This window comes from Amblyomma americanum, chromosome 7 (assembly GCF_052857255.1).
Source record: "Amblyomma americanum isolate KBUSLIRL-KWMA chromosome 7, ASM5285725v1, whole genome shotgun sequence".
NCBI classification, from domain to species: domain Eukaryota; kingdom Metazoa; phylum Arthropoda; class Arachnida; order Ixodida; family Ixodidae; genus Amblyomma; species Amblyomma americanum.
Genome location: NC_135503.1, coordinates 98,401,573 through 98,426,584, shown reverse-complemented (window position 1 = coordinate 98,426,584; position 25,012 = coordinate 98,401,573). Strand labels below are relative to the sequence as shown.

General features: G+C 46.0%; 1 protein-coding gene across 1 annotated transcript in view; it reads left to right on the top strand.

The window, feature by feature from the left end:
* LOC144099442 (cytochrome P450 3A8-like) overlaps positions 1–23,694 on the top strand; it is a 76,525-nt gene extending 52,831 nt beyond the window's left edge. Inside the window, exons 4-5 of the mRNA XM_077632741.1 lie at positions 16,477–16,691; positions 20,367–23,694. Coding sequence (XP_077488867.1) covers positions 16,477–16,691; positions 20,367–21,350 — 1,199 coding nt within the window. The 3' untranslated portion in view covers positions 21,351–23,694. The remainder of the gene's footprint in view (positions 1–16,476; positions 16,692–20,366) is intronic.
* Positions 23,695–25,012: the final 1,318 nt, after the last annotated feature.

Genomic DNA, 25,012 nt, shown 5'->3' with positions numbered 1-25,012 from the left:
ATGGCTTAAGTCGAAGCCCCTAACGTAGGAATCCGCCTCAAAGTTGTTTGTTACTGATGTTTTCTTCCTGAGGCAGGATTTTTAACATATTGCTTTTGTTTAGTGTTTCAAAGTGATTATGTGCTTTCTAGTGCAATTTTCCAATTTGTGGACGCGTTCTGAGTGCTGCTTGACTACTGTAAGGAACTAGGCAGTAGTATAAAAGGGGAAAGAGCCTGGCAGAGCTTAGTGAGGGTTGTCTCGTGCTTGCTGACTGAGCGGTTGCGTTTCGGCGTAGTTCTAACGCTTGCTGGGAACGAGCACAAAAATGGCAACTCTCCCGAAGTCACTTTGCAGTGTCCTGTGTGATCCTGAACATGTGAACGAGGCCTTCTCTGTGCGCTGCGCTCAAGCAACGTCGAGGGACGATCGGTTTCGATTACGAGCATCATCGAGCGACATCCCTCTGGACAGCGGATGCAGTCCCCTGACCATCGGGATCTCCTTCTCCCGGCGGGGCGGTCTGTTACGTCTCGCCTACGACGCGCGGTATAGCCGGCGCGGATGAAACGGACGCCGCGGCTTCGTTCATCGCGGCCGCAACGCCTCCCGCCAAGCGCGTCCAGGCAGGTTTCAGTGCCACGTGTCGTCGTGCGTGCGTGCGTGTGTGCGTGTGTGCATGTTGGTGCCCACGCTTGTCAAATCGCGGCAGCCGGGGAGAGGAGCTCCCCAACTGGGAGGCGAGGAGGTCTGACCGGCACCGGCCCGGCGGACGCGCCCGTCACGTCTGGACATGTCCGTGCGTCGCCGTCTTGTGCGACTCATCCCAAGCCGTTCCTTCTTGCCCTCGACTCCGAGGGTATAAAAAGACAGCTGCGCCGGACGCCAAGAGAGACTTCGATTTCGTCCTTCGAGTAACGTGGTCGCCCTGACCGGCTGCTCTTTTGCGATGCCAGAATAAACAAGTTGTTCTGTTGCCAGTCGACTCATCCTTTGCCGGGACCTTCGGATGTTTCCAGCTTTGCCCCAGGCCGCCAGGCCAACGCTACCCTTGGGGCTTGCAACCCAAATGCAACAGTAGCAACCGCCACGTTTTCGTCATTTAGTGAGGTTGAGCGTATTTAGGGAAAAATGAACCCAAGCCGCGTAGGTATTTAGGAGACGTCGCGATTAGAGGGAAAAGTTCTTTTTAATGTTATCTCTTGGCACAGTAGATTTTGTCAAAAACATTCAGAATGTCGGCTGTTCTTGCGATGCTATCCGTCCACGTCTAGATCAGATTTGTAGTCACGTCAGCCGTCCCCTCCTTTACCTTCAAAAAACGACCGAGCAAATCATTCAGGCTCCTCCAGTATTAGCGATTATTTTTCTCTGCAAAAAGTTTCTGCATTTCGGCATTACTCGTTCGATTATTAACATAAAGTTTGATAATTTTAGCTGGAAATACCGAATGATGCTTGCGGCTGTGCAGCAGGCACAACTCGTGGTGTTCGCAGCGTGATAGACTGATCGAGACTAGGTCCGCCAGGGAGCTACGGACGCTAAAGAGCATGTACACACACACAGCACAAGTGTATTAAAAAATGAGGATGTAGACGCAAGCGACATTGAAACGAGCAACGTCATGCGAAACAAGCGTCCTACATCTCAGCCCAGCGATGTTGGCGTTGAGCGGTGCATACGGTCGTTCGCTGCGGCGACTGGACCTGTGAAAGGTGCTGCGGCTGCTGGGAAGGCGCGCATCGGTTGCTGCGCCTGCAGCCGTGCGAGGTGTAGTGGAGCCGGAGAGTGCTGGTTGGCTGGCAGCGAGGCTTCGGGTGTTAGCGGTCGTAGGCTGCTAGCAGACCATGGCGGCAGGCTGTTGTGGTGCTCTGCGGTAGGCTGAGGGGGGAGGGGGGCGGCAGTCCAAGGACCTAGGTGCCCAGTCAGACCTGGCGAACTGACCTCGAACGCAGAGCTTCAAGAAGATGCGTCCCGACATAGCGACACTAAACCTGACTCTGATGAACTAATGACCTCAAACTTAATGGCACATACCTAGAGCGGGGGGGTTGTTGTTGTTGTTAGCCTATTAAAAGATGGCACATACCCACACTGGGGGATCGGCCAAGAATCGGGTGGCTATTCACCTGAACGCAGTTAACAAAAAGGAAAAGCACGTGGGAGCGCAACATCGGTGAATTTTTTGTCATGAACAGAAAAGGGATGAGTGTTTTGATTTTAAAATTTTAAGAATAATAATAAAGAGAGTGAATGAATATTAATGATTTGGTCAAAGTGTAATAATTTATATAAAAGAAAAGGTTGGAACACTTAGCAAGGCAGTCGGTGAGATTCTATCAGGAAATTTTGAACAGCGGTGCAAACAGATCTGTGGCTGAACCCAAATGGGGTGGCGCCAAATGATAGCAAGAGCGGGCTGCTCAAACTAAGGCCAAGATGCTGCAAGGGCTCCTCCAGCAACCTTTTTCTCAGTGAGTTGAATCGGCGACAATACAGCCAAAAATGTTCAATAGATTCTGGCTCACGGCAAAATGCACAAAGGGGAGAGAGCGCCAAACCCGACTTGTGTAAATAGAAATTTAGAGGGGGGATGCGGCAGCGTAGCCTCGTTAGTGATACTTCAAGATGCCGAGAGCAACAAATTTTCCTGTTCCAATAATATTTAAGGTGCTCATAATCCGCCGTTGTTAAAAGTGATGTGTCTTGCGTGCTTAAAAACGCACGTCGCCGAAATCTAGATGCTGTAATGTAGGCTGTAGCCGGGATGATTGGCAACACGGGGCCGCTGAGGGAAGCCTTTGCGAGATTATCAGCAATCTCATTTACTGTCACACTGCTGTGGCCGGGAACCCATACTAAATGAACAAATCTCAAATGCGGAGGAAGTAGGGATAAGAAAGTTGATAAAATGGGACCGTCAACCTGTGCAGCGAGGGACGAACACAAAGATAAAGAATCAGTAATTACTGCAACTGCTGTAATAGAGGGATCTAGCTTGCGTAGAGCGAGTACAACTGCTAGAAACTCTGCTTGAAAAATAGGGGTGAAATCTGGAAGGCACAGAGAAAAGGACCAGTCTAAATGCGAGCAAAATATTCCCACACTTGCTTTTTCTTTGCATTGCGATGCATCAGTGGCTATTGCTATACCTGTTGGTAGGGTCCTCAGATGATCTTCTAGAAGACCATTTAGAATACACGGTGGCAAATGTTTTGCATTTTTTGGGAATATGTCGTCGAAAACAATGTGATAGTGGGACCATTCCGAAGCGCAGGAAGGATATCATAAATGTTTACATCTAAAGGCTGAAGTAATCTTTGCACAAACACTACCTGAGGGGAATTGAAACGAGACCAGGGGACACCAAAAAAGGAGGTCGGCTGAGAACAGAAAATGCTTTGGGAACGGTGGAAATGGGATTCATAGATCCTGAGGTAAGTTTGCACAGTTAAAAATTGAAGTCGTGATAAGAGAGACGGAATGCGGGCTTCAAGGTACAGCACATTGATAGCCACAAATTTTGGAAGGCCGAGGCACATGCGAAGTGCTTCCCTCTCTAAAAGGACGAGAGGGCGAAGTTTATATGTAGCCGAGCCTGAAAACAATACTGATCCAAATTCTAAAATTGGCCTGACATACATTATGTAGATCATTAATAGCGCATCTCGGCGCATGCCGTACCGGTGATGACATAATCTCCGTAACATGCCCACGGCACGAGCCCCTTTCGCCGCGACATGGTCAATGTGAGGTCGCCATGTGAGTTTGTTGTCATAAATGACCCCTAGGTATTTTAGGGATTGAACCTGCGGTATTATTTTTAACTGGCAAGTGAGAGAGACCACTACAGGAGTGAATAGAGGGAAAACAAGAGTAGCGCACTTGCCAACATTTAACTTCAGGTGTAATGCGCTCAACCAGTGCTCAAGTGTATTCAAATATGACTGCAACAGACCATACAGAGAATGTATATCCGGCGCAGCAGCAAAAAACGCACGTCCGCATAGACGTAAGTGCGTACATGGCGGTGGAGAGGAATTGAGCTTAACAGAATATTAAAGAGCACAGGAGAAAGAACAGCTCCTTGCGGTGCACCTCGCGTTTGTCTATACCTCTCTGAATGAACACCATTATGGACGCAAAAGAATTCCCTGTTATGAAGAAATGCAGATATCCATGCAACTATATAATCTGGAAATTGAAGAGACTGTAGCCTATGTATCAGGATGTGGTGTTCTACACTGTCGTAAGCTTTGGCGACATCTAACGTAACCAAAGCCGCGACCAGGCGTTGACGACGAGCAAGGAGAATTCTTCTCTCAAGATCAGCATGTACATTCCATATCGAACACCGGGGCCGAAAACCGAGTTGGCACGGGCTGAGTATACTTTTGCGGTCCACAATGGCTGACACCCGAATTAGTAACAACCTTTCTATCAACTTTACCACGTTTGATGTTAAAGAAATTGGCCTAATATTATCCATTTCATAGCCTCCACCCTGATTTTTAAGTAAAGGGATCACCTTGGACAGCTTCCACTCAGAAGGTATCCAAGCGTGTTTGAGAGAGTAGTTTATTAGGTGCAATAAGGAGTTGGGAGACTCTTCAAATAGAATCTTGAGCATCTTTGTGGTAACGCCATCAGGGCCAGGAGCAGCAGCTGGCAATCTCTGGACAACTTGTGAAAGCTCCGATAGATTTACTTGTGAGGCATTATAATTTGGTACGACTGGTGCAAACAACAATGGTCACATAGGTAGTAAAGACGAGAACCGCTTTTGCAGGCCTGTGGCTATTAATTCAACCGCCTGGATAGCTTCTACAGGTGACATAACTAATGACTGAAAATTAGGAGAGGACATGAGCTGTTTCCTAGACCGTAGAAAACCGAATAGTGCACGTCGGTTGCCCGCCTTTGAAAGATAATCGAAGTGTTCTGAGTCATATTTTTCCTTTGCGTGAGAAACTGTGCGTTTAAAGGTGGCTGCAATAAATTTATAATCACTCCAGTTATTCGGACATTGGTTATGAAGAAGCTTTTTCCATGCTGCCTTTTTCCGCCTGTAATCTCTTGTACAGTCCGCATTCCACCAGTTAGAAGAATTCCCTTTTGTTGGCCTCACCAGGAACTCCGACTTTTTACGGCTTTCCTCAATAGCCAGACATATGCTTGCTGACTGGTGGACCTCGGCGATGTTAGACACTGGAGCAAGGGCAGAGCGCAACGCCGTCTGAAATCTGTCATAATTTACATGTGACCGCAACTGAGAAGACGCCGGAGTAACACGACATATGATATCAAAATGAATAGGTATATGATCACTTGAAGTGCCGCTATCAACTGTCGACCAATTCGTTACGCCAATTCCAGGACTAATGAACATGAGATCTAAAACAGATTGAGTGTGTGAGCGAAGATAAGTGGCCGATCCTGAATTTAAGCACATCAGGTTGTGATCAGAAACCCAGTCCCAAAGGCGCTTGCCGCATGAATTAGTCCTAAAACCCCAAGACACATGGTGAGAATTGATGTCCCCAGCCACGAGAACTGGGTTTTTACAGTTTACGAGTAAAAAATCCAGAGGTCTAACATCCTGGACTCCATTGGGGAAATAACAATTTGCTATTGAAAATGGAGAGCACCCAGGAAGTACAAAGTCTATTGCCAAAATCTCACAGTCAGGAGACATTTGTTGAAAAGATACCACAGCCCTGTGGCAAAATTTTGAAGAGACTAAAGTTAGTAAACCCCCGCCTCTTGACTGGCGGTCTAGGCGAAATGACCGGTAATTTTTTATATGAAAATGTTTGTCGGTTCAAAGCCACGTTTCTTGCAGAATTATGACATCCGGATTAAGCTGAGTAGAAAGGCAGTGTAAATCTGTGGAAGCGGAAAGAATAGAGCGACAGTTCCACTGCAGAACTCGCAACGACGCTATGGTTGCGAAAGACTAGCAGCAGCAACTGCCTGCTCCAAAATGGTATCCTTGGGTTTAGTGCCAAGCTGCTTCTTCTTTGATTTGGGCTGGGTGCCCTGAGAAGACAACGAATGAGACATGGGGGACCCACTGCGCTTAAGAAGCCGCCCATCAGGCTCCACCATCTCGGAATCATACATTATATCAACATCCCTCGAAGTACCCGAGGTAGGTACAGCGGAAGTGACAGAAGTTTGTTCCTGGGGTTGTGATGCTACTGGAATTTGAGACCGGATAAGAGGAGAGGGAATTGTTGTCGAAAGAGGTGCCAAACTAGCCTGCACGGCATGTGTAATCTGAGTCGCTAGAACATTTGTAAAGCACTCCGACACACTTGCGACAATCTTTTCTACCATTTTAGACATCGAAGCCTCCAGAGCAGCCGCAATTGCCTGGGACAGCGTTGAGTCTAAGATGACACCTTGCCGAGCGGTCACACCGGCATAACCGTGGGCACGTTCTTTGACCTCTGAAATAGCGTCACGGCGCGAACAGCGTTTCCTGTCAATTATTTCCAGAATTTGAATTTCCTGAGCTCGAGAGGGACAATTTGAGTAGTTTGCAGAGTGAGCACCACCGCAAAGGCAACACTTCTCATTCTTCTCAGTGCAGGTGCTTGTTGAATGACCATCCCCACAGTTGCAACACCTCAAGTTGGATTTGCAATCGCCAGCGCTATGTCCATAGCGCCAGCAGTTGTTACACTGCAGAGGCCGAGATGATAATGGGTCTACCCGAAAAATTAGAGGCCATGCCTTGATTTCAGAGGGGCAGGAAGTGCCGGCAAAGGTAGCAATCACTGATTCAGTGGGCATCCGCACGTTGTTTACATCCCGGCTACAGCGGTGCACAGCAACAACACCTGCAGCCGACAGAAGCTCAAGAGTCTCTGCCGGAGACAGGGAAGAGTCTACACCTCGTACAATACCTTTCGTGCATGCCAGATGAGAAGGGATGAAAGAACTTACCCGAAGGGAGGCAAAGGATGGGGAGTTTAGTAAATCTCTTACACAGGCGAGGTCTGGCGATCTGCACAGAATCCCACCGCGTCCAAACTGGCGAACCTCTGAGATTGACTCATAATTAGAAGTCGTCGACTGGAGAGCAGCCCGAACAGCACCAGGGTTGTTCATCCTAGTAGCACCACTATCCTTAGGCACCAGCGCGACAGGGATACTGCCGACACCACTGCGCAAAAAAGCTTCGAACGATAGATCAGTTGACAGAGAAGCCGACCAGAGGGAACTCCCCTGGCCGGGAGACTGGGTGGACATAGTCTGGGCTTACTGCCTTACCGCGCAAAGACGCAGAGAGAAAATGCCACAATCAGCCACCCGAAACTTAGCCGATCGTTCCCAGCAGAGCAGAGCCGTCGGGGCAGCGATGAACAGGACGACGCAGCGGCTGCCAGTCCACGTAGTCCACGATGCCTATCCTGCAAAACAAAGCGCAGCGCGTGCGCTCAATCGCGTTCAAACGCTCACGAGCCTTCTTTTACTTCATCGGCATCTTCATTGTAGGGATGAGGCGCCATAATCCACATCATCACACACAGTCCCTAGCTGACCTGACAATAGTGAAATAAAGTTATATTTGAGTTTTTCGAGTTTAAAGTTTTTAACAGCTTGTGAATGAGCTCAGTGAAAAGGCAGTGCCAAGCTATTTCTATCACCAAATTAGCACACAATTTCTTCTCAGACTAAATTTAATGGAGAAATGCTTTCTGCAGTGTGTAAAGGTGTCGGTTATTCTTTGAATTCAAAGGGGGCATTGATTTCAAGAATTCTTTTCCATAAAAACACGTCATCGTCATCATCATCATCATCATTATCAACCTGACTACACCCACTGCAAAGCAAAGGCCTCTCCCATGTCTCACCAATTCACCCTGTCCTCTGCCAGCTGCCCCACCCTATGCCTGCAAACTTCCTAATCTCATCCGCCCATCTAACCTTCTGCCGGCTCCTGCTACGCTTGCCTTCTCTTGGAATTCACTCCCTTATATTTAAGGGCCAGCGGTTATCTTGTTTTCGCGGTACATGCGCTGCCCAAACCCATTTCTTCCTCTTCATTGCGACAAAAATGTCATTAACACGCGTTTGTTCCTTCACCCACTCTGCCCTCTTCCGGTCTCTTTACGTTACACCTATATTTTCCTTTCCATGGCTCGCTCGGTTGTCCTTAACTTAAACTGAACCCTTTTCGTTAGCATCCACGTTTCTGCCCCGTAGGTGAGTACCGGTAAGATACAGCTGTTGTACTCGTTTTCTCTTGAGGGATATTGGTAACCTGCTATTCATGACCCGAGAAAACCGGCCATATGCGCTACACTCCATTCTTATCCTTCAAGTTATTTGAGTCTCATGATCCGGATCAGCTGCAACTACATATCTTAAGTAGACGTATCCCTTTGCCACTTCCAGCACCTCGTTGCCAATTGTGAACTGCTGTTCTTTTGCTAGACTGTTGAACATTACTTAGGTTATCTGCATGTTAATTTTTAGACCCACCGTCCTGCTCTGCCTCTCTAACTCATTTATCATTCTTTGAAGCTCATCTCCTGAGTGTCTTAGCAAGGCAATGTCATCAGCGAATCGCAAGTTACTTAGCTATTCTTCATTAACTCTTATCCCCAACTGCTCCCCATTGAGGCCTCGGAATACCTCCTGCAAACAGGCGGTGAATAGCATTGGCGAAATCGTGTCTCCTTGCCTGACGCCCTTCTTTATTGGAATTTTATTGCTGACTTTATGGAAGCCTGTGGTAGCTGTACAGTTAATTTCATATATATATATATATATATATATATATATATATATATATATATATATATATATATATATATATATATATATATATATATATATATATATATATATATATATATATATCTTCCAATAATTTGACATAAGGCTCATCTATACCTTGATTTCGCAATGCCCCTATGAATGCTGAGGTTTCCACTGAGTCAAATGCTTTCTCATAATCAATGAAGGCTATATGTTGGGGTTGGTTATATTCTTCGCATTTCTCTATCATCTGATTGATAGTGTGAATACGATATATTCGTTACGAAAGTCTGCCTGATCATTTGGTTGATTAGTCTAAGGTTTCCCTGACACTATTAGCGATTACCTTAGTAAATACGTTGCAGGACACGGACAGTAAGCTGATCGGTCTGTAGTTTTTCGAGTCCCTGGTGTCTCCTTTGTTATGAATTAAGATTAAATATGCGTTCTTCCAAGCTTCTGGTGCGGTCGAGGTCATAAGGCATTGGGTATACAGGCTGGATAGTGTTTCTAGCAGAATCTCCCCTCCGTATTTCAACAAATCTGCTGTTACCTGATCCTCACCAGCTGCTTAATTTTCCCCTTTGCATTGCTCCTAAGGCTTTCTTCGTTTCCTCTTTTGTTACTGGCAGGATGACGCGTTGCTGTGCGCTACTATCTCTATCATTAACGTTGCGATTATACTGGCAACTGTATAGGTTTCTGTAGAACTCTTTGGCTACTTTAACTATCTTACCCATATTGCTAATGACATTGCCCTCCGTGTATCTTAACGCATACATCTGGATTTTACCTATGCCTAGTTTCCTCTTCACCGCATTTAGGTAATCTCCGTTCTTTAGAGCATGCTAGATTCTCTTCATATTAAACTTCATGATGTCGGCTACCTTGCGCTTATTTATTAACTTTGATAGCTCTGTTAGTTCTATTTTGTCGGTAGGGTTAGACGCCTCATGCTTTGGCGCTTTTTAATAAGACCTTTCATCACCTGAGATAGCTTTCCGGTATCCTGTCGAACTGTCCTACCGCCTACTTCTACTGCGCATTCCGTAATTATTGATGTCAGATTATCGTGCATTGTATGAACATCAAGATCGTCTTCCTCAGTTAAAGCCGAATATATGTTTTGCAGCGCTATCCTAAACTCCTGCGCTTTCCCTCTTACGGCTAACTCGTTAATGGTCTTCCTCTTCACTAGCTTCTTCCGTTCCCTCTTCAAGTCTAAGCTAATTCGAGGCCTTACCGTTCTGTGGTCGCTACAACGCACCTTTCCGAGGACGGCCACATCCTGAATTATGCCAGGCTTAGCGCATAGTATGAAGCCAATTTTATTTTTAGTCTCACCATTAGGGCTCTTCCAGGTCCACTTCCTGTTCTCTCGTTTGCGGATGTAGTATTCATGATGCGTAAATTATTTCTATCTGCGAAACTAATATAGCTCTCCCCTGCTATTCCTAGAATCTATCCCATAGTAGCCTACCACCTGGTCGCCAGCCTGCTTCTTGCCCACTTCCGCATTGAAGTCGCCCATCTGTACAGTGTACTGTGTTTTTACTTTGTTCATAGCCGATTCCACGTCTTCATATATGCTTTCAACAGTCTGGTCATCATGGCTGGATGTAGGCGCGGAGACATGCACCACCTTCAGCTTGTACCTATTATTAAGCCTAGTTATGATAGCTGCCACCCTTTCGTTAATACTGCAGAACTGCTCTACTTTGCCATCTATATCCTGATCAATGAAGATTCCCACACGAAGTTATCTCCTAATCCGCGATAGCACAGCATGTGCCCGTCCTTTAGTACTGCATACGCCTCACCTACCTTCCTAACTTCATTAAGCCCAATGACATCCCACTTAATGCCCGCTAGTTCCTCGAACAGCACTGCTAGGCTAGCATCACTAGATAAGGTTCTAGCGTTTAATGTTGCCAGGTTCAGATACTATTGGCGACCAGTCCGGAGCCAGAGATGAAACAGTCAGCATTCAACAGTCAGCAGTCAGCAAACAGTCAAAGATGAAACAGACAACAATTCAGACGCTAGGCTTTTGAATATATCATTGCTTGACACTGTCAGGGGATGGAGTCTATGAAGCTGTCAATTAACGTCTAGTCTATATTTTATCTCTCCTTCGATAGCTGATTAATTTTTTTTTCAACCCTGAGGCTTTTTTCTCAATAAGGGAAAAATATTGGCCTATCGCTAGGCTTTAAATTGAATTCATAAAAGCAATGTGGCTTGCACATTATATAAGGTCCTCATCATCTTCTTAAACCACTTCTTTTACACACGTAAAAAGGAGCTTTACGCCGCTTTCTGCGGAAATACTGATTCGAACCCATAATTCGTGCATATCTAACGAATTACTTCCATTTAAAGACTGGCCATGGGACCTTGAGTTCGGTGAAGGAACTCTGCTCCACAGGCGTAGAATCAGCCCCACGCTGATATGTTTCCTCCTCAGTGGTTTAATGTAAGAAGATAATGACGAGGTCAATATCAAGTACGTTTAGGGCGACTTCCGCAACGAATCCTATCACTCCAACAGCGAAATACATTTCATTCGTCCATCGAAATCACCGCCTTTCATTGGTCACATGACCGCAGCAGGTGTTATAGTTTGCGTACCTGATCCCAGTAGCCCAATTTTCTCTACTTGTATGCAGCATGCAGCACATTTTACTTTACGTCTCACAGATTTTTATAAAGCGAATGTAGATTCAAATACGAAGGTCAATTCTTGGATTAACCGCAACAAAGAGTCGAGATTTTTTACGGCCCCCAATAATATGTGCTCGTCAAAAATTTGGGTGGTCGATCTGGAGCGTCCCAGTGAACCCCGGAAAACCAAACCTTGTCTCAATCTATGTGTCTTTCACTGTCGCAAAGCCGCGAACTGCGCTTTTAGTAAATGAATGGAATGCTGGTAGTGTTTCATCCCAGAGTATGTACCGTAGATAACTGCCATCTGAATAATTTTGTTCACTATACGCACCTTCTACTTTGGTCGTTGCGGATAAAATACCTAGTCATAAAATTAATCAATTAAAAATGAAAATAAAATAAATAAAAATAACGTACAAAAACACGTAGTAACTGTTGACTCTACCCACACCTTCACTTTGGTCGTTGCGGATTAAAATACGCAAAATACGTTGCAATGCATGCAACCGCACAATACCTAACTTCAATATTCCAGAAAGTGAATGATAACCTAGAACACAACAAAAATGAATAAAATGGGTAGATACCATACACAAGACGAAAATGAAAAATAACAACTGGCAAATACCGCATACTTGCGGGTAAGGGGCGCACTTGTGTATGGGCGCAGCAAATCCTGGCAACAGAAGATGGAATTATTGCATGAATATGTGCTCAGAAAAACGGATAGGTATTTTATTTCGGATTTATTTTAAACTAATGCAAAAATATCGGATTCAATTGATTTCAGTTGAACATTTCTTGCAACCAGAAATCAACAGTGCAAAGATGAAAACGGACAGTGGTAATCGTAGCGAATACTCATTACAATCTACAGTGCCGGGAAAATTTTTTTGCCATAGCAAAGAACCGTCACCGCAGCACAAATCCGGCGCCATCCGCCGCCGTCTAAAAAAAATTGGCTGGCGGTTTAGCATTGCTAAGCACGAAATATTGTGCGAAAGCAGTTTTTTGCACTTGGACATCACTGCCATCTACCTGAAAGCGCGATTGAGGTTTCCACTGACCCAGGGAGCCAATTGCAGGTGTCTTCAACCTTTTTTCATCTTCAGTGCCAATTTAGCAAATGTACGCCGGAGGCCTATGCTCCATTGCCGCGTTTCTGCAGCATAGTTGTCAACGCCAACGCGTATTGCTACAGCACCTTGTTTCTACCACAACGTTGTCCACGACAAAGCATGCGGCGCACATCTCTCTGTCACTACTGGCACACAGCTCAAAGCGCGAATATTAGTGTGATAGTAGTATTAGTTGATCAAGAAGACGATGCGGAATGCAAAGGGTGAGAGTGTATTGCAATTTAACACCAGGCAAGTATACGGCATTCTACCCGCAAGTATACGGTATTTGCCCCTTGTTATTTTTCATTTTCGTCTTTTGTATGGTATCTACCCATTTTATTCATTTTTGTTGTGTTCTAGATTATCATTCACTTTCTGGAATATTTAATATAGGCCTTCTGTGGTTGGCTGCATTGCTACGTATTTTAGGTATTTTAATCCGCAACAACTAAAGTGTAAGGTGTGGGTAGAGTCAACAATTATTATGTATTTTTGTCCGTTATCCTTAATTATTTTATTTGTTTATTTATACCCCCAGTGTGTGAATGCGCCATTTGTTGATAGGCTAACAACAACAACAACATAACACCAGGCGTGTTCGGCTGCGGCGATAGGGGTCATGCAGGGGGTAAGATGGCCTAGTGTTTGGTGGCGTAAGCGTGCTTAGACTTTTCGGCACTATCTATATGATAACGCTGCCATAGCTAACGCACCAGAAACGAATGACTCGTGGCGGAGTAAAAGTTGGGCTGAGGCTTAGCTAAAGTGTTAAACCTGGACATTTCGAACCGAAAAGCTTCGTGGCGATGCTCGTGGTTTAGCTTAAGGTTTCATACATAAGGTTACAATTTCGGTATACCTTTCTAGCTTTTCCAAAACGTGTTGTCTTAGGTATACGAAGCTTGTACAATCGTCTAAGATCCAGCAAATGCCATAGTCTTTCACAAACGTCACACACGTGCCCGAACGGGTTGTCCACAAAGTCTGTCGTGAAGACCTTGGTCGTGCTGGCACTTTCACCGAGTTTCAACATGTAGTCTGTGTAGCGGCGAGTCTTTACTTCTTCCATAGCGTCGTCGTTGTCGTCTTCACTCTGCTGGCTGCTAACACTGGTAGCAGACGCGGTTAAGAGCCGCTTTTGAGCCTCTTGTCGTCGTCGTTTAGCGAGACGCTCCTCTCGTTGCTCGGGTGTTTCGGTTGCTCGTTGAGCTCTGGCCTTTTCATTCTTTCTTCGAAACCGATCGACATCTCCCGAAGTACAGTCTTCGCTCACCTGGCCACTCTCAATTGACGCAGCCAAACGGCGCAATTCAGCGTCCTTTTGCCGCCGTTTAGCAAGGCGTGCCCCTCATTATTGTGGCGTTTCAGCCGCTTGTTTAGCCTTGCACTTTTCATATCCCTCCGTGGCGAAAGGTCAGACGACGGAGGCTGCTCGCGGCGGCGACGACGGCTGCGGCAGCAGCCACCGCCGGCGCTCTGCGTGACGTCACTCGGTTTCGCGCATGCGCAGCTGTGGCAAATCTGTAGTGTGGCTCACGCGAAGCCCGTTGTTGACGAGCCTAGTGAAGCTTTTCGCTTCAAAAAGACGCTCATATGCAATAATTGTCCGCACTGCTGGTAATGCTGCAGAAGCCGGATTGACAAAGTTAGCTGTCGCTGCTGTGGAGAAGGCTTTTGCTGGTGTCCTCGATCGTATACGATCAGCACGTCCAGCGATGCCCTGTCCGGGGTGATCTCAGCACAGGTTGCGTCATCTGTTTTGAGCAGCCAAACTCGGCCAACATGTCCTTCCTCCTGTGGCACTGTGACTCAGCCGAACCTTCAACCTCTCTTACATCAACGCCATTATTGACGAATGTCACTGACAAACCCCCGGTAACGTTTTCCGCTTTGACATAGAAATGTTATGTTTAACTTGGAAACGTCGCGCTTTGTCCCCGCCGTCAAAAATTGATCGTGATCATGTCAACACCGGAAAGCGGTCATCGGGTATCACGAGAAAACCGACGTTTTGAAAGACGCTGTTCCCGCCTCCTTTATAAAACAATAATCATGGCGGGATTAACAGTCCTAACGTACAACACGAGCGCTGCGTTGTACGTTTGTTTCGTCCTAGTCTTGCTTGCGTTCTTTCAGCATGAGTACCTACCAACTCGCACAGACTTCTACTTTGGCGTACCTCTTTTCTGAAACGTTCACTTATTCAGGTCCACTGCGTTTGAGAGTCCGCGCATCCTCCACTATCTCTGAATCATAGGCAATTCCAACATTACTGGAAGTTCGCAAAGTACAGGGGAAGAGACAATAGTTCGTTCCTGGGGCTGAGTCCTTTCACATATGGAAGGCTGGGTAAGTTGAGAGGAAACAGATATAGTGAGAGGGGCCATGCTAGCATGCATGACACGCATGCGTAAACTGAGCTGCAAGAACGTCAGTTAAAAATTCCGAGAAATTATACAAGTATTTTCGCGCCAAGACTACACACAAAAATGAAGACAACACGGGCGCTTTGTTTTGTATAGACACTATCCGCTAAACAATCTTAGACATAAAGTTTGCACGGCAGCCGCAATCGCCTGAGAGACCGTCGAATCTTCCGTGACGTGACGTGACTTCCTGAGACGTGACTTCCTGACAAGTTGTCATACCTGCTAACCGTAGGCCATATATGTAACTTCTGCTAACGCCTTTCACCATGAGCAGCTTATCCGCTCAGTTATCTAAAGGATGAAGGAGCGGCAATTTGAGCGGTGTGCATCGTTGACCCCACCGTAAAAGCAGCACTTCTCGCTCTGGTCTGTGCAGGTTCTTTGAACAAGCGTCCCCACTGTTTAAACACCGGAAGCTGGACTTGTAAGCACCTGCGCTATGGCCGTAGCATCAGCAGCTGTTGTACTGCAGATGACTAGACGTTAACAGGCGCGCCTGAAAGGTCAAAGACCGTGCCTTGATTTCTGACGGGCAGAAAGCACCCGGAAAAAAAAAAAGTTGGGCTCAGGCTTAGCTAAAGTGTTAAGCCTGGATATCTCGAAGCGAAAACCTTCGTGGCAATGCTCGTGGTTTAGCTCAGGGTTTCATACATAGGGTTACAATTTGGGTATATCTTTCTAGCTTTTCCAAAACGTGTTGTCTTAAGTATACAAAGCTTGTACAATCGTTATACAAGGCTATTAAAATCTCCAACTCCCACGCTACTACTTCTGGGTCTTCTCCTCCTTCCATGGCGAAAGGTCAGACGACGGAGTCAGCGCTCGGTGGCTGCGACGACTGCGGCAGCAGCGACCACCTGCGCTCCGCGTGACGTAACTCGGTTTTACGCATGCGCAGCTGTGGCAAATCTGTAGTGTGGCTCACGTGAAGTCCGGTGTTGACGAGCCTAGTGAAGCTTATCGCTTCAAAAGGTTTGGCGGGCGCCCTATACTTCCGTAGCCTCCGCTGTGTTGCCTAATACGTATTAAACTGAGTGCAGTGCTCACGCGCAGCAGCTTGCGAAGCGGATTCGTTCGCGCCGCCGCGGGTTCGACCCCCACTCGTGGATATTTATTTGATTTATTTTTATTTATTACTTTCACTAGGCACAAACCAAAAAAGCACCGCAAGCATACACAAATATCAACCTCTTGCTGGGGTTGACCCAACGGAATGGTGCTTTCGAAGCAAAATCAATATCAGCGGGAGGGACGTGACTTAATCAGATCGGGTTGGTCCGTTTGAAACCTCCATCGGCCAACCATGGCAGGTGTCAGGTGGTGTACGAGAAGAGCTCGGTAAAACTAACATGGGTCTCTCAAGCCCCGCCAGTCACTTCTAGTGAACCCATCAACAGCTTCGAATGCAGTTGCATTGTCAATACATAATGATATTGGGTGTACCTGCGTTCTCCCTTTCACGATGTGACTACCAGAGCGAAAGCACCCGGCTACTAATTTTTTCGCAGGAGACGAGTGGAAGACAGTGCGGAATTTGCTGAATCCGAGCTTCACCACGGCAAAGATGAAGCTGATGCTCGACGTCATTCATCAGTGCTCGGACGCCACGGTGCAGATCCTCAGCGAACGTGTGCTGGCCCGAGGAGGTGCCGAAGTTAATATATCCAAGATTTGCCAGGGGCTCTCCATGGACGTCATCACCAAGTGTGCACTGGGGTGGCAGGTGTGACGCCTTACGTATGTCATTAACATACAGCCAGCAAGGTTTGCTTCCTCGTCACGATGCAGCGTGGCTTGGTTTGTGTCGAAGGTGTAGCAAATCTCTTGTCGCACCCTCTTGATATTAACACTTCCTGGACAGCCAGAGAGCCCCCTACACACGGTAAATGCAAACCTTCTTTTGCTGTATATCTCTGACAACGCTTACACGTGATTAACTGGACCCAGGACATCTGTTCATTGTTTCAGTCAATGCAACGTTGCTGTCTGCGTAAATTACTGGAAAGGTGGGAAAATATGGTTAAGTATTACCCAGCTTGTGCGCTAAGGTTTTAAGGCGAGTAGCTTGCATTGTCTACTGCGCCAGTTTTGGGGCAGCAAGGGAGGAAAAAGGGTACTGGTGATAGCAGAGTTGGAGGAAGGAGCTGCGTCACAGATGCAGTGGCGGGTGACCGATGACGTCACCAAGAGACAAGAGCGCTGAGAGGAAACGGTCTTAGTCAGGGCCGAGTCGAAGGGGCGAGCGAGGTCACTTGGTTTAGCGGTGGTTGAGAGGAACGATTGTATGCCTTCTGGCGTCCAGTGTTGGCAAGTGTTCGCTTCGTGTCAGGAAGGAGTGTTACGTTGATTTTCGTTGTAGTAAATGAAAAGTTGTCAAATCTGCCACAAGAACATGTCCTCCACAAAGAAGAAATGGAAGAACGCCGTCATTCAAGCGCTTAAAAAAAATATACTTTATTCTTCTTGGTTCGTGCGTTGAATTTCAGTTATCCACGTAACATTCACAAATTATACATGAATTAGATCATTCGCTTTCTTATGCAATTTTCTTTGATGGTTGCTGTTGTCCTGTTTTCTGAATTTTCTTCTTTCAGAGTGCTTATTTCATTATTGAACGTACCCTGCCTGCTTCTGACAGTGTGTCTATACCTTCGCCTTTGCTGCTTCTATAGTGTTTGTTCTTGAAATCGGCGGGAGTTACTTCAACAACGCTTCCCTTTGTTTGCCTAAAATATCTCGGTGATCCCTCCAAAGCACAGGACCAAATTTCGTGCAAGGAGGTGAGGCTGCGATTACTCCTCCTGTTTGCACCGAAAGGGAGGAGGACGAACAATAAGCTTTCGGCCTTTCGGCCTTGAACTTCGCGCCTTCGCTTTTCGGGGAATAACAATTATCTCACTGGGGATGTGAATATGGTGCATTGTGACTCCATTTTTGAAAACTAACCTGTTGCTTTCGAGAACTGAATTGTCAGACTGCGCCAGTTCTATTAGCGGTTACCTTGGTAGATGTTTTGCAAGCCATGAACGGTAGGCTAATCGGTCATATAAATTCTAAATCTGTATGCATCCGTAGCCTTACGGATAAAAAAGAAATTAAGGGGAACATAATATCCGCCTTAAGGGCATGACGCGACAGCGTTAATGGTTATTTGTGGTGCTGTGCGAATATTCAAAGGTTTCAAATAGCGATTGGAATATCTCCCTATTCTATTATTTGAATGAATCAAATAGGGTATGTACAGTATTATTCAAAACGAGTCGAATACGTTCTAAACTTTCGGAAAACGTTTGGAATAACTGGAACGAAGTTAGAATAAGGCACTCTGTATTTCTCTTTGACGGCTGTTCTTAAAGCGAGACGTACACCGACACCGCGCTCTTTAATTATAACAACATACGAAGGCACCTTCGCCGGCTCTTCAATGTTTTGCAATAAAGTTCGTTTTGTGCAAATATTCGCACAAAGAGCGAATATTAGCACATCTTTTCGATTTGGTTCTATCACTGCTTGATTTTCATTCAGTTTGGTTTGAAAGAAGTCCTATTAGCACACCTCTAGCTATTTAGTTTCTTTATTATTCAGTACATATTTCGCTCATTAGCGTACGTCAGTAGGCCTACCGTGACACATGATACACTGCAAGGCACAAAAGGTCCCCCTGTAATGAAATCGAACGAATTGCCTAGGACTAGCCTGTCTGAATCGCAACCAAAGGGGTAGGGTGTCGATCCCCAGCTAATTATCATAATTTTCTTAGAGCGTAAAACAATTCACTTTACTTTCTTGATCTTTAACATCACATTTCAGTCAAGTTGCGAGCTCATAATCTCAATTTTTCCCAGGTTTTATTCATTTTTATTGTGCAGCACTAAGTGTCATCTCCTGACCAACTCCGCCAATCACGATTTTCTGGACCCGCCAACGCAAACTAAAATGGTTGCTCTGCGGAATAACCGGTTCAGGCTATCGCGTAATGTGACGTTAGCATTGTGTAGGAAGTTGACCACATTTATTGGAGGCGCTACGAAGTCTGATCAGCAGGTGACAGACCCGCACGCCCGCTCTGCCGGCCGTCATGGGCACCGTCTACGTGCAAACCCTACACCGCGGGGTGGCACCATGATTTCTCCGTGCTGCCGGTAGGCTTAAGGTCGCGAAGCGTATGCATTGCTGGGTGGCGTAAGTTTCTTGCACAATGCTCCCACCGTCATTCAACAGATGCAATCATTTGATCTCCTTCCCTGCTCCTTTTCTTCTCTCCACTGCTGGTGAGCATCCTGCTCAGCAGGAACAAAAAAGTAGCCTCATGCAATGTAATGCAGGAAATGTTGCGAAGACGAGATAACGAGATTAAGAAGTTGACGGGGATAAGGTGGCAGCGGCTGACGCAGGACTGGATTAATTGTAGATATATGAAAAGCCTCTGTCCTGCAATGGGCATTGTCAAGCTGATGGTGATGATAGCGGCAAACAGCGCAGAGGGCGAAAGACTAGAAACTGGAGTGCACGGGATGGCCACTGTGTATTCTTGTAGCGCCCGTCCTGCGTGCTCCTTTCTTCCGGTGGTTATGGTGCTTGGCTACTAAACCGTAAGATGCGGGTGCGATACCAGTCGTGGCATTGCCGTTTCTATGGAGGTGAGATGGTTGAGGGCCGTGTATTGTGTGGCGCCAGTGCATGTTAAAAACCATAGGTGGCCGAAATTATCGGCAGCCATCCACTACGGCGTCCTCATAGCCTCATTCGCTTAGGGACGTTAAACCCTCAAAACCAAACCCAACCAGTCTTTATCTTACTGTTGTGTACTCGGCCCAGTGAGCCCATCGACCACTCTCTACACCGTGTGCTTCGAGTTGCGCACTTTTGGTGCGCGATTTATTTGGCATGCCATCTCTAATTGTCGCTCCACCGCTTTAACGCCGCATTTGTGCCCTCCCTCATTAATCATGTCAATTTTCTCCTCCTTCCGCATTCTGTAGTGGTCACATGATCGCGGATGCCCCGGCGCAAACGCGGGCAGCGCGAAGCCGTGGAAAGTTGCGTGAACAGCTAGCGCTAGATGTAGAAAAGCAACAGCCTACTCCGAACACTGGCATGCTTTGACGCCAAAGTCACTGCAAGTCTGCAATTGATTAATAGAAGCCTATTGGCATTCATGCGAGAACATTTGCTCACACATCCTATATGTATTACGAACAGTCGGTTCAAGTCTGCATGTAGTCCATGCTGTTTGACAGCATTCTGTACATATATGAGACGTTATTCACAAATAAGAAGGTTGCGGTATTCACGTTTTCAACTTAACGCTTCGCCAGCCTTGCAGATAATGGCCTCTGTTTTGTTTGTTGCAATCCAAGTGAAGTAAATTGATTTCTCGTTCTTCTTGCTCTTGCAGTCTGGATGCCAACAAAACACAGATGATCTCCTCGTCGGTACCATCAGAAACATACTGTGGAATTCCGGAAACATAATCAATGACGTCTGCATACTGATTCCGTGCTTTGGCCGGATAATATCTGCCATCTTTCCGTTCCTTAGTTACGGAAAGCTATTCACATGCATCCACGAGAACGTGCAGAGAGTAGTCGAGCTTCGCAAGAAACAAGCACCAGGCGTAGCGGACATCGTTCAGCTAATGGTCGAAGCCCAGAAAAACGCCAGTGAAGCTAGTGGCACCGAAAATAGGACTGCAACATGGCCGCCTAATGGCGCGATGTCCAAGGCGAGCTTTATCAGGGATACGCACATTGTGTCCAATTGTTTCCTCTTCATGGCGGCTGGCTACGAGACCACTGCAAGTACACTAGCTTTCGTTCTCTACGAGCTGGCCAAACACCCAGACGAGCAACGCAGACTTCATCAAGAGATAATGTCTGCCGTTCCTAACAAAGAAGTGATCACCTACGAAGACCTGCAGGAACTGAAGCGCCTCGACGCAGTTATTCGCGAATGTCTGCGCCTGTACCCACCTCTGGTGCTGGTCACGGCGCGTATTTGCCCCAAAGATACGCACCTGGCAAACGGACTCGTCATTCCACGTGGCTCACATATTGTCCTGCCGACGTGGAACGTTCTGCATGATCCTCACTTATGGTCTGACCCGTATAATTTTGATCCAAACAGATTTAGTGAGAGGCTGGATGGGGACCACCTAGCCGCCTCTGGTGTCGCCTTCGGCTTAGGACCCCGTGAATGCATCGGCAAGCGCTTCGCGCTGCTCGAACTCAAGGCTGTCCTATCGAAACTCCTCAAAAAGTTCAAGTTCAGTGTTTGTGGCGAGACGCAAACAAAAATGAAATTCAAGGTTCCTCTCATGAACATGTTTCCGCAGCGTGAGATAGTGTTGCACGTTGAGGCTCGTGAGCCTGGGAGAGGGTGACGAATAGACATATGGACAGGAGGCACAAATAAAAGGTCGATACGATCATTGACCTGTGAACCAAGTTGTTAACTCCCTAGATTGCAATTTTAATCACTGCTGACGGAGGAAGATTCCTTCAGGAGTCAAAATATGCCTCTCTAAATCAAACCATTCTTCAGATTTTTACTGTCAACTAGTCACCCTCTCTGACCTCCTAACTTATCAGATCATATCGAAGGCGGAATGCAAATCATTCATCATCATAATTTCTTTGCCCTAATAATAAATAATAATAATTTTTTTTCTTTTCTCATTCCAATACAAATGTGGGCCTGTCAAAGCCTTAGAAGGCTTGAGTGGCAGCGCCCGGCAGTAGACGGCACAAAACTCATGCACCGAGCACACAAACAAAAACAAAAAGGGGGGGGGGGTGAGAAAACTAAAATGAGTTAGAAAAGTGCGGACGCAAAGACCCCTGCGAGGGTTATTATATAACGGGGGAAGATCGAAATAACATTAGACATAATAGGTCAAAACGGCAAAAAATTCGTTGCTTGGCAGGACACAAGTGACAGAAGAATATATTTATATATATATATATATATATATATATATATATATATATATATATATATATAATACAAGGGTTGTGAAGAAAACAATTAAAACAAAAATAAAATGCAAGGGCAGGAATTACTCACATTAGGATTTCAGCTATGAAGAAAACATTTGCCGGAATTTCAAATTATCGCGTTAAATTACAATGCATTCAGGTATTGAATTCCATTCTTCAACGGCAAGAGGGAGAAATAACCGGGTAAATGCTTTAGAGGAGCCAAGACATATAATCCCATAAGCATCATTGAGCTTTTCTTGTGTTTTCCTTTTTGTGTGTTGCATTATAGAAGTGCGTAATATAAATATCAGGAATTTCTGCAGCGATAGCTGTTATCCGCCTGTTTGAGGCTTGCACATCGTAGTCGTACGGCGTCGTCGCTGCCGGCGTAACAAGTGGGTGCGTTAATGACATCCACCCACCGCCTAATAGGTTATTGGTGGATGTCACCTTATGTCACAGTCAACCTCGGTGGCATAAGACTAGATGCGGCTGTGTTTCGAACAACCGCCTGCCAGTGCAGAGATGCATCACTTGACAGTGATATGTGTAATATAAGATATGTCCTATCGTAATGTAAGATAACTATCTTTTCTACCTCAAAATATCCCCAAAATTAAACGCCTAAACAGCTAGCACTGAATCACTCGTTACATAGTCGTAACCGTCCTGTGAGCTTTTTTTTTTTTTACTGAGCCAGAATCTGCTCATAGAAGCACGCTACCCTTAGAGGAACCAGAACTTAAGTCTTGACCATTGTTTTATATTTGCGCGTATTTATAGCTTGCGACTTCATGAGGAGTAACAAGCTCACCCATACTCATTAAATTTACTGCTTTCATACAGTGCGCTATATCACTAGCTGTCTGTGCTCGTTTGTCCACGCCCTTTATATGTATCTAAATATTTTAAGTTCATATAGTGGCTTAGTGGGCCGAGGTGTTCGGGCCAGTTGAATGGATAGCACTGCTGTTATTGATTCCAGCTGGGCTAGCAAAAAGATGAAGAATAATGGTAGAGCCCTTCGTTGTCTTCATACATACTGCCATTCTTTTGTGCCGTGTGATGGAAGAACAATATTCGATCATGATTTCGGAGAAGAGCTTTTGAACAGGCCGGCCACTCGGCGTGGCCCTTTTTTTTCTATAAAGACATGGAGTATGCGAAAGCGCTTTGCAAATTGCAATTTTAGTGTTTCTCTCAAGCATTTTAATGCAATAACCAAGCGCTCCTTAATGCAAAATGACATGTTAAATCCTTAAAATTTTGTGCACCGACGCTCTGACACAATCTTAGCTTACCTAATGAATACAGCCTCTTTTTGTGCCTGAATAGTATTAATACACTTGAAAAGTCTTGTGTATTTCACTTATTTCACTTATTTGTTTTCTGTGTGCAAGCGAAGCCTGGTTTTATGTCATGTTTGTTGCTCCGCCGTGATCACGTTTCATGCAATGTGTGAGCCTCCTTATCTTTGCTTTGTTCTGTGAAACATTGAATGTTTGTTTGATTTGCACATGTTCAATTTTTTTTACCCCTGCACTGTACTGAAAACTGTACAAGGAAGCTGAGGCCTCGTCAGGCGCTACAGGCCTTTTGCCTCAGCTTCCTTTTTCTTCGTAAGGAATAAAGTCTTTAAAGTTTGAAAAAAAGCGTCTTTGATAGAACATACACGAGATGTTCCCTTGAATATGAATTGCTTCCAGCGGAGACTGATTTGAATAAAAGTTATTTTTCTAAGTATTCCGACTGACTTTGATTCCTAATTCAGAGCGCGAGAAAATAAATTCAGGTGAATACCTCCTGGAAATCAATTTGTCATAGAAACAACACGAGTGTGCATTCAATCATGCAGTGTGATACATTTGCTTCTAACTAGATATTAGAAGGCATAAATATACCTAGAAAAGCTTTAGTTTGTTTTGAGTGGTATTCCGGTTTCTTTCCTTGAGTGAGGTGACCGGATAGGTGGAAAATTTTTGCAGGTTTTGCCCCCCTGCTTATTTTCGCACAAGGCGTTTTACTTGAGAGAGGCTTGGATGAGAGACTACTGAGGTTAACTGTTAAACACCTTGCTGTGCGACTTGGCACATACATAGATCTCTAGAAAAACGTTGCAAGTTGCGCAAGTCGTGTCGTCCCTTCCTATTAACGCGATAGCGTTAAAGGACCTGTCCACCAGAAAATCAGATGGCGGGGTTGTCGGCGTTGTGAGGGAACAACCTACGAGGCAGGTGAGCCATCTAGGTCACGTGATCTTTCGGAGCTATCACAACGTGCCAAGCATAGCAGGAGGCAGTTAAATGATTGCTCGCTCGCAAAGAGCAACCTGGGTATAGAAGGCCTGCCGTTGGGAGCACTTGTCACCGCAGGGCAGTGGCGCATCGCCTAACCGCTGCACCATTGCGTCTCCTTAGAGGTACGAGGACTCGCAGGGATCTATGAATGTAAAACAGAGCATGACATTCTGATATCTGAAAATTAACCTATTACGCTATTGCGTTATATCTTTAAGGCGGAGCCTAAGTGTCCCCTCTGATCTTTTTTTTTGCGCTTCTTCTTGAGTTAATTGCCAGTCCTTTCAACTTCACGCATGCCAGAGGCACCATTACCATCAGCCTTTCCCGGTACTTCGCGATGCAGAGGACTCCACATTGTCTCCTCTATTCCTCACATTTAGTGTTGCAGCGAATTCAGATCCGCTCTTCGACACTACCGCATTTCGGCAGCTTTCGCCAGTGGCCGCATTGCCTGCGAATGAGCTCCCGACGGTAAATACTAGTCGAGCGCCCATTCGCCGAACACCCAGTTGGGCAAAGATATTTCTCACGGCGAGTCCGCAGCATGTTTCGTTCGCCACAGATCTTTTACAGACACATGAGGGTGCATGTAAGTAAAGCGTTGTCTTCTGCTGTGGGACTCTGTGGCCCCTTTTATCCATTTAAACTTCGCGTGCTGTATTCTAGTCAGTCGGGTGCGCACGGGTGCAGTGCAAGTGCGCTTGACCGAACTGTTGCTGGCGAGATGCGGCTGAACTGAGCTTACAAGTGCCCAGTGGTCTTTG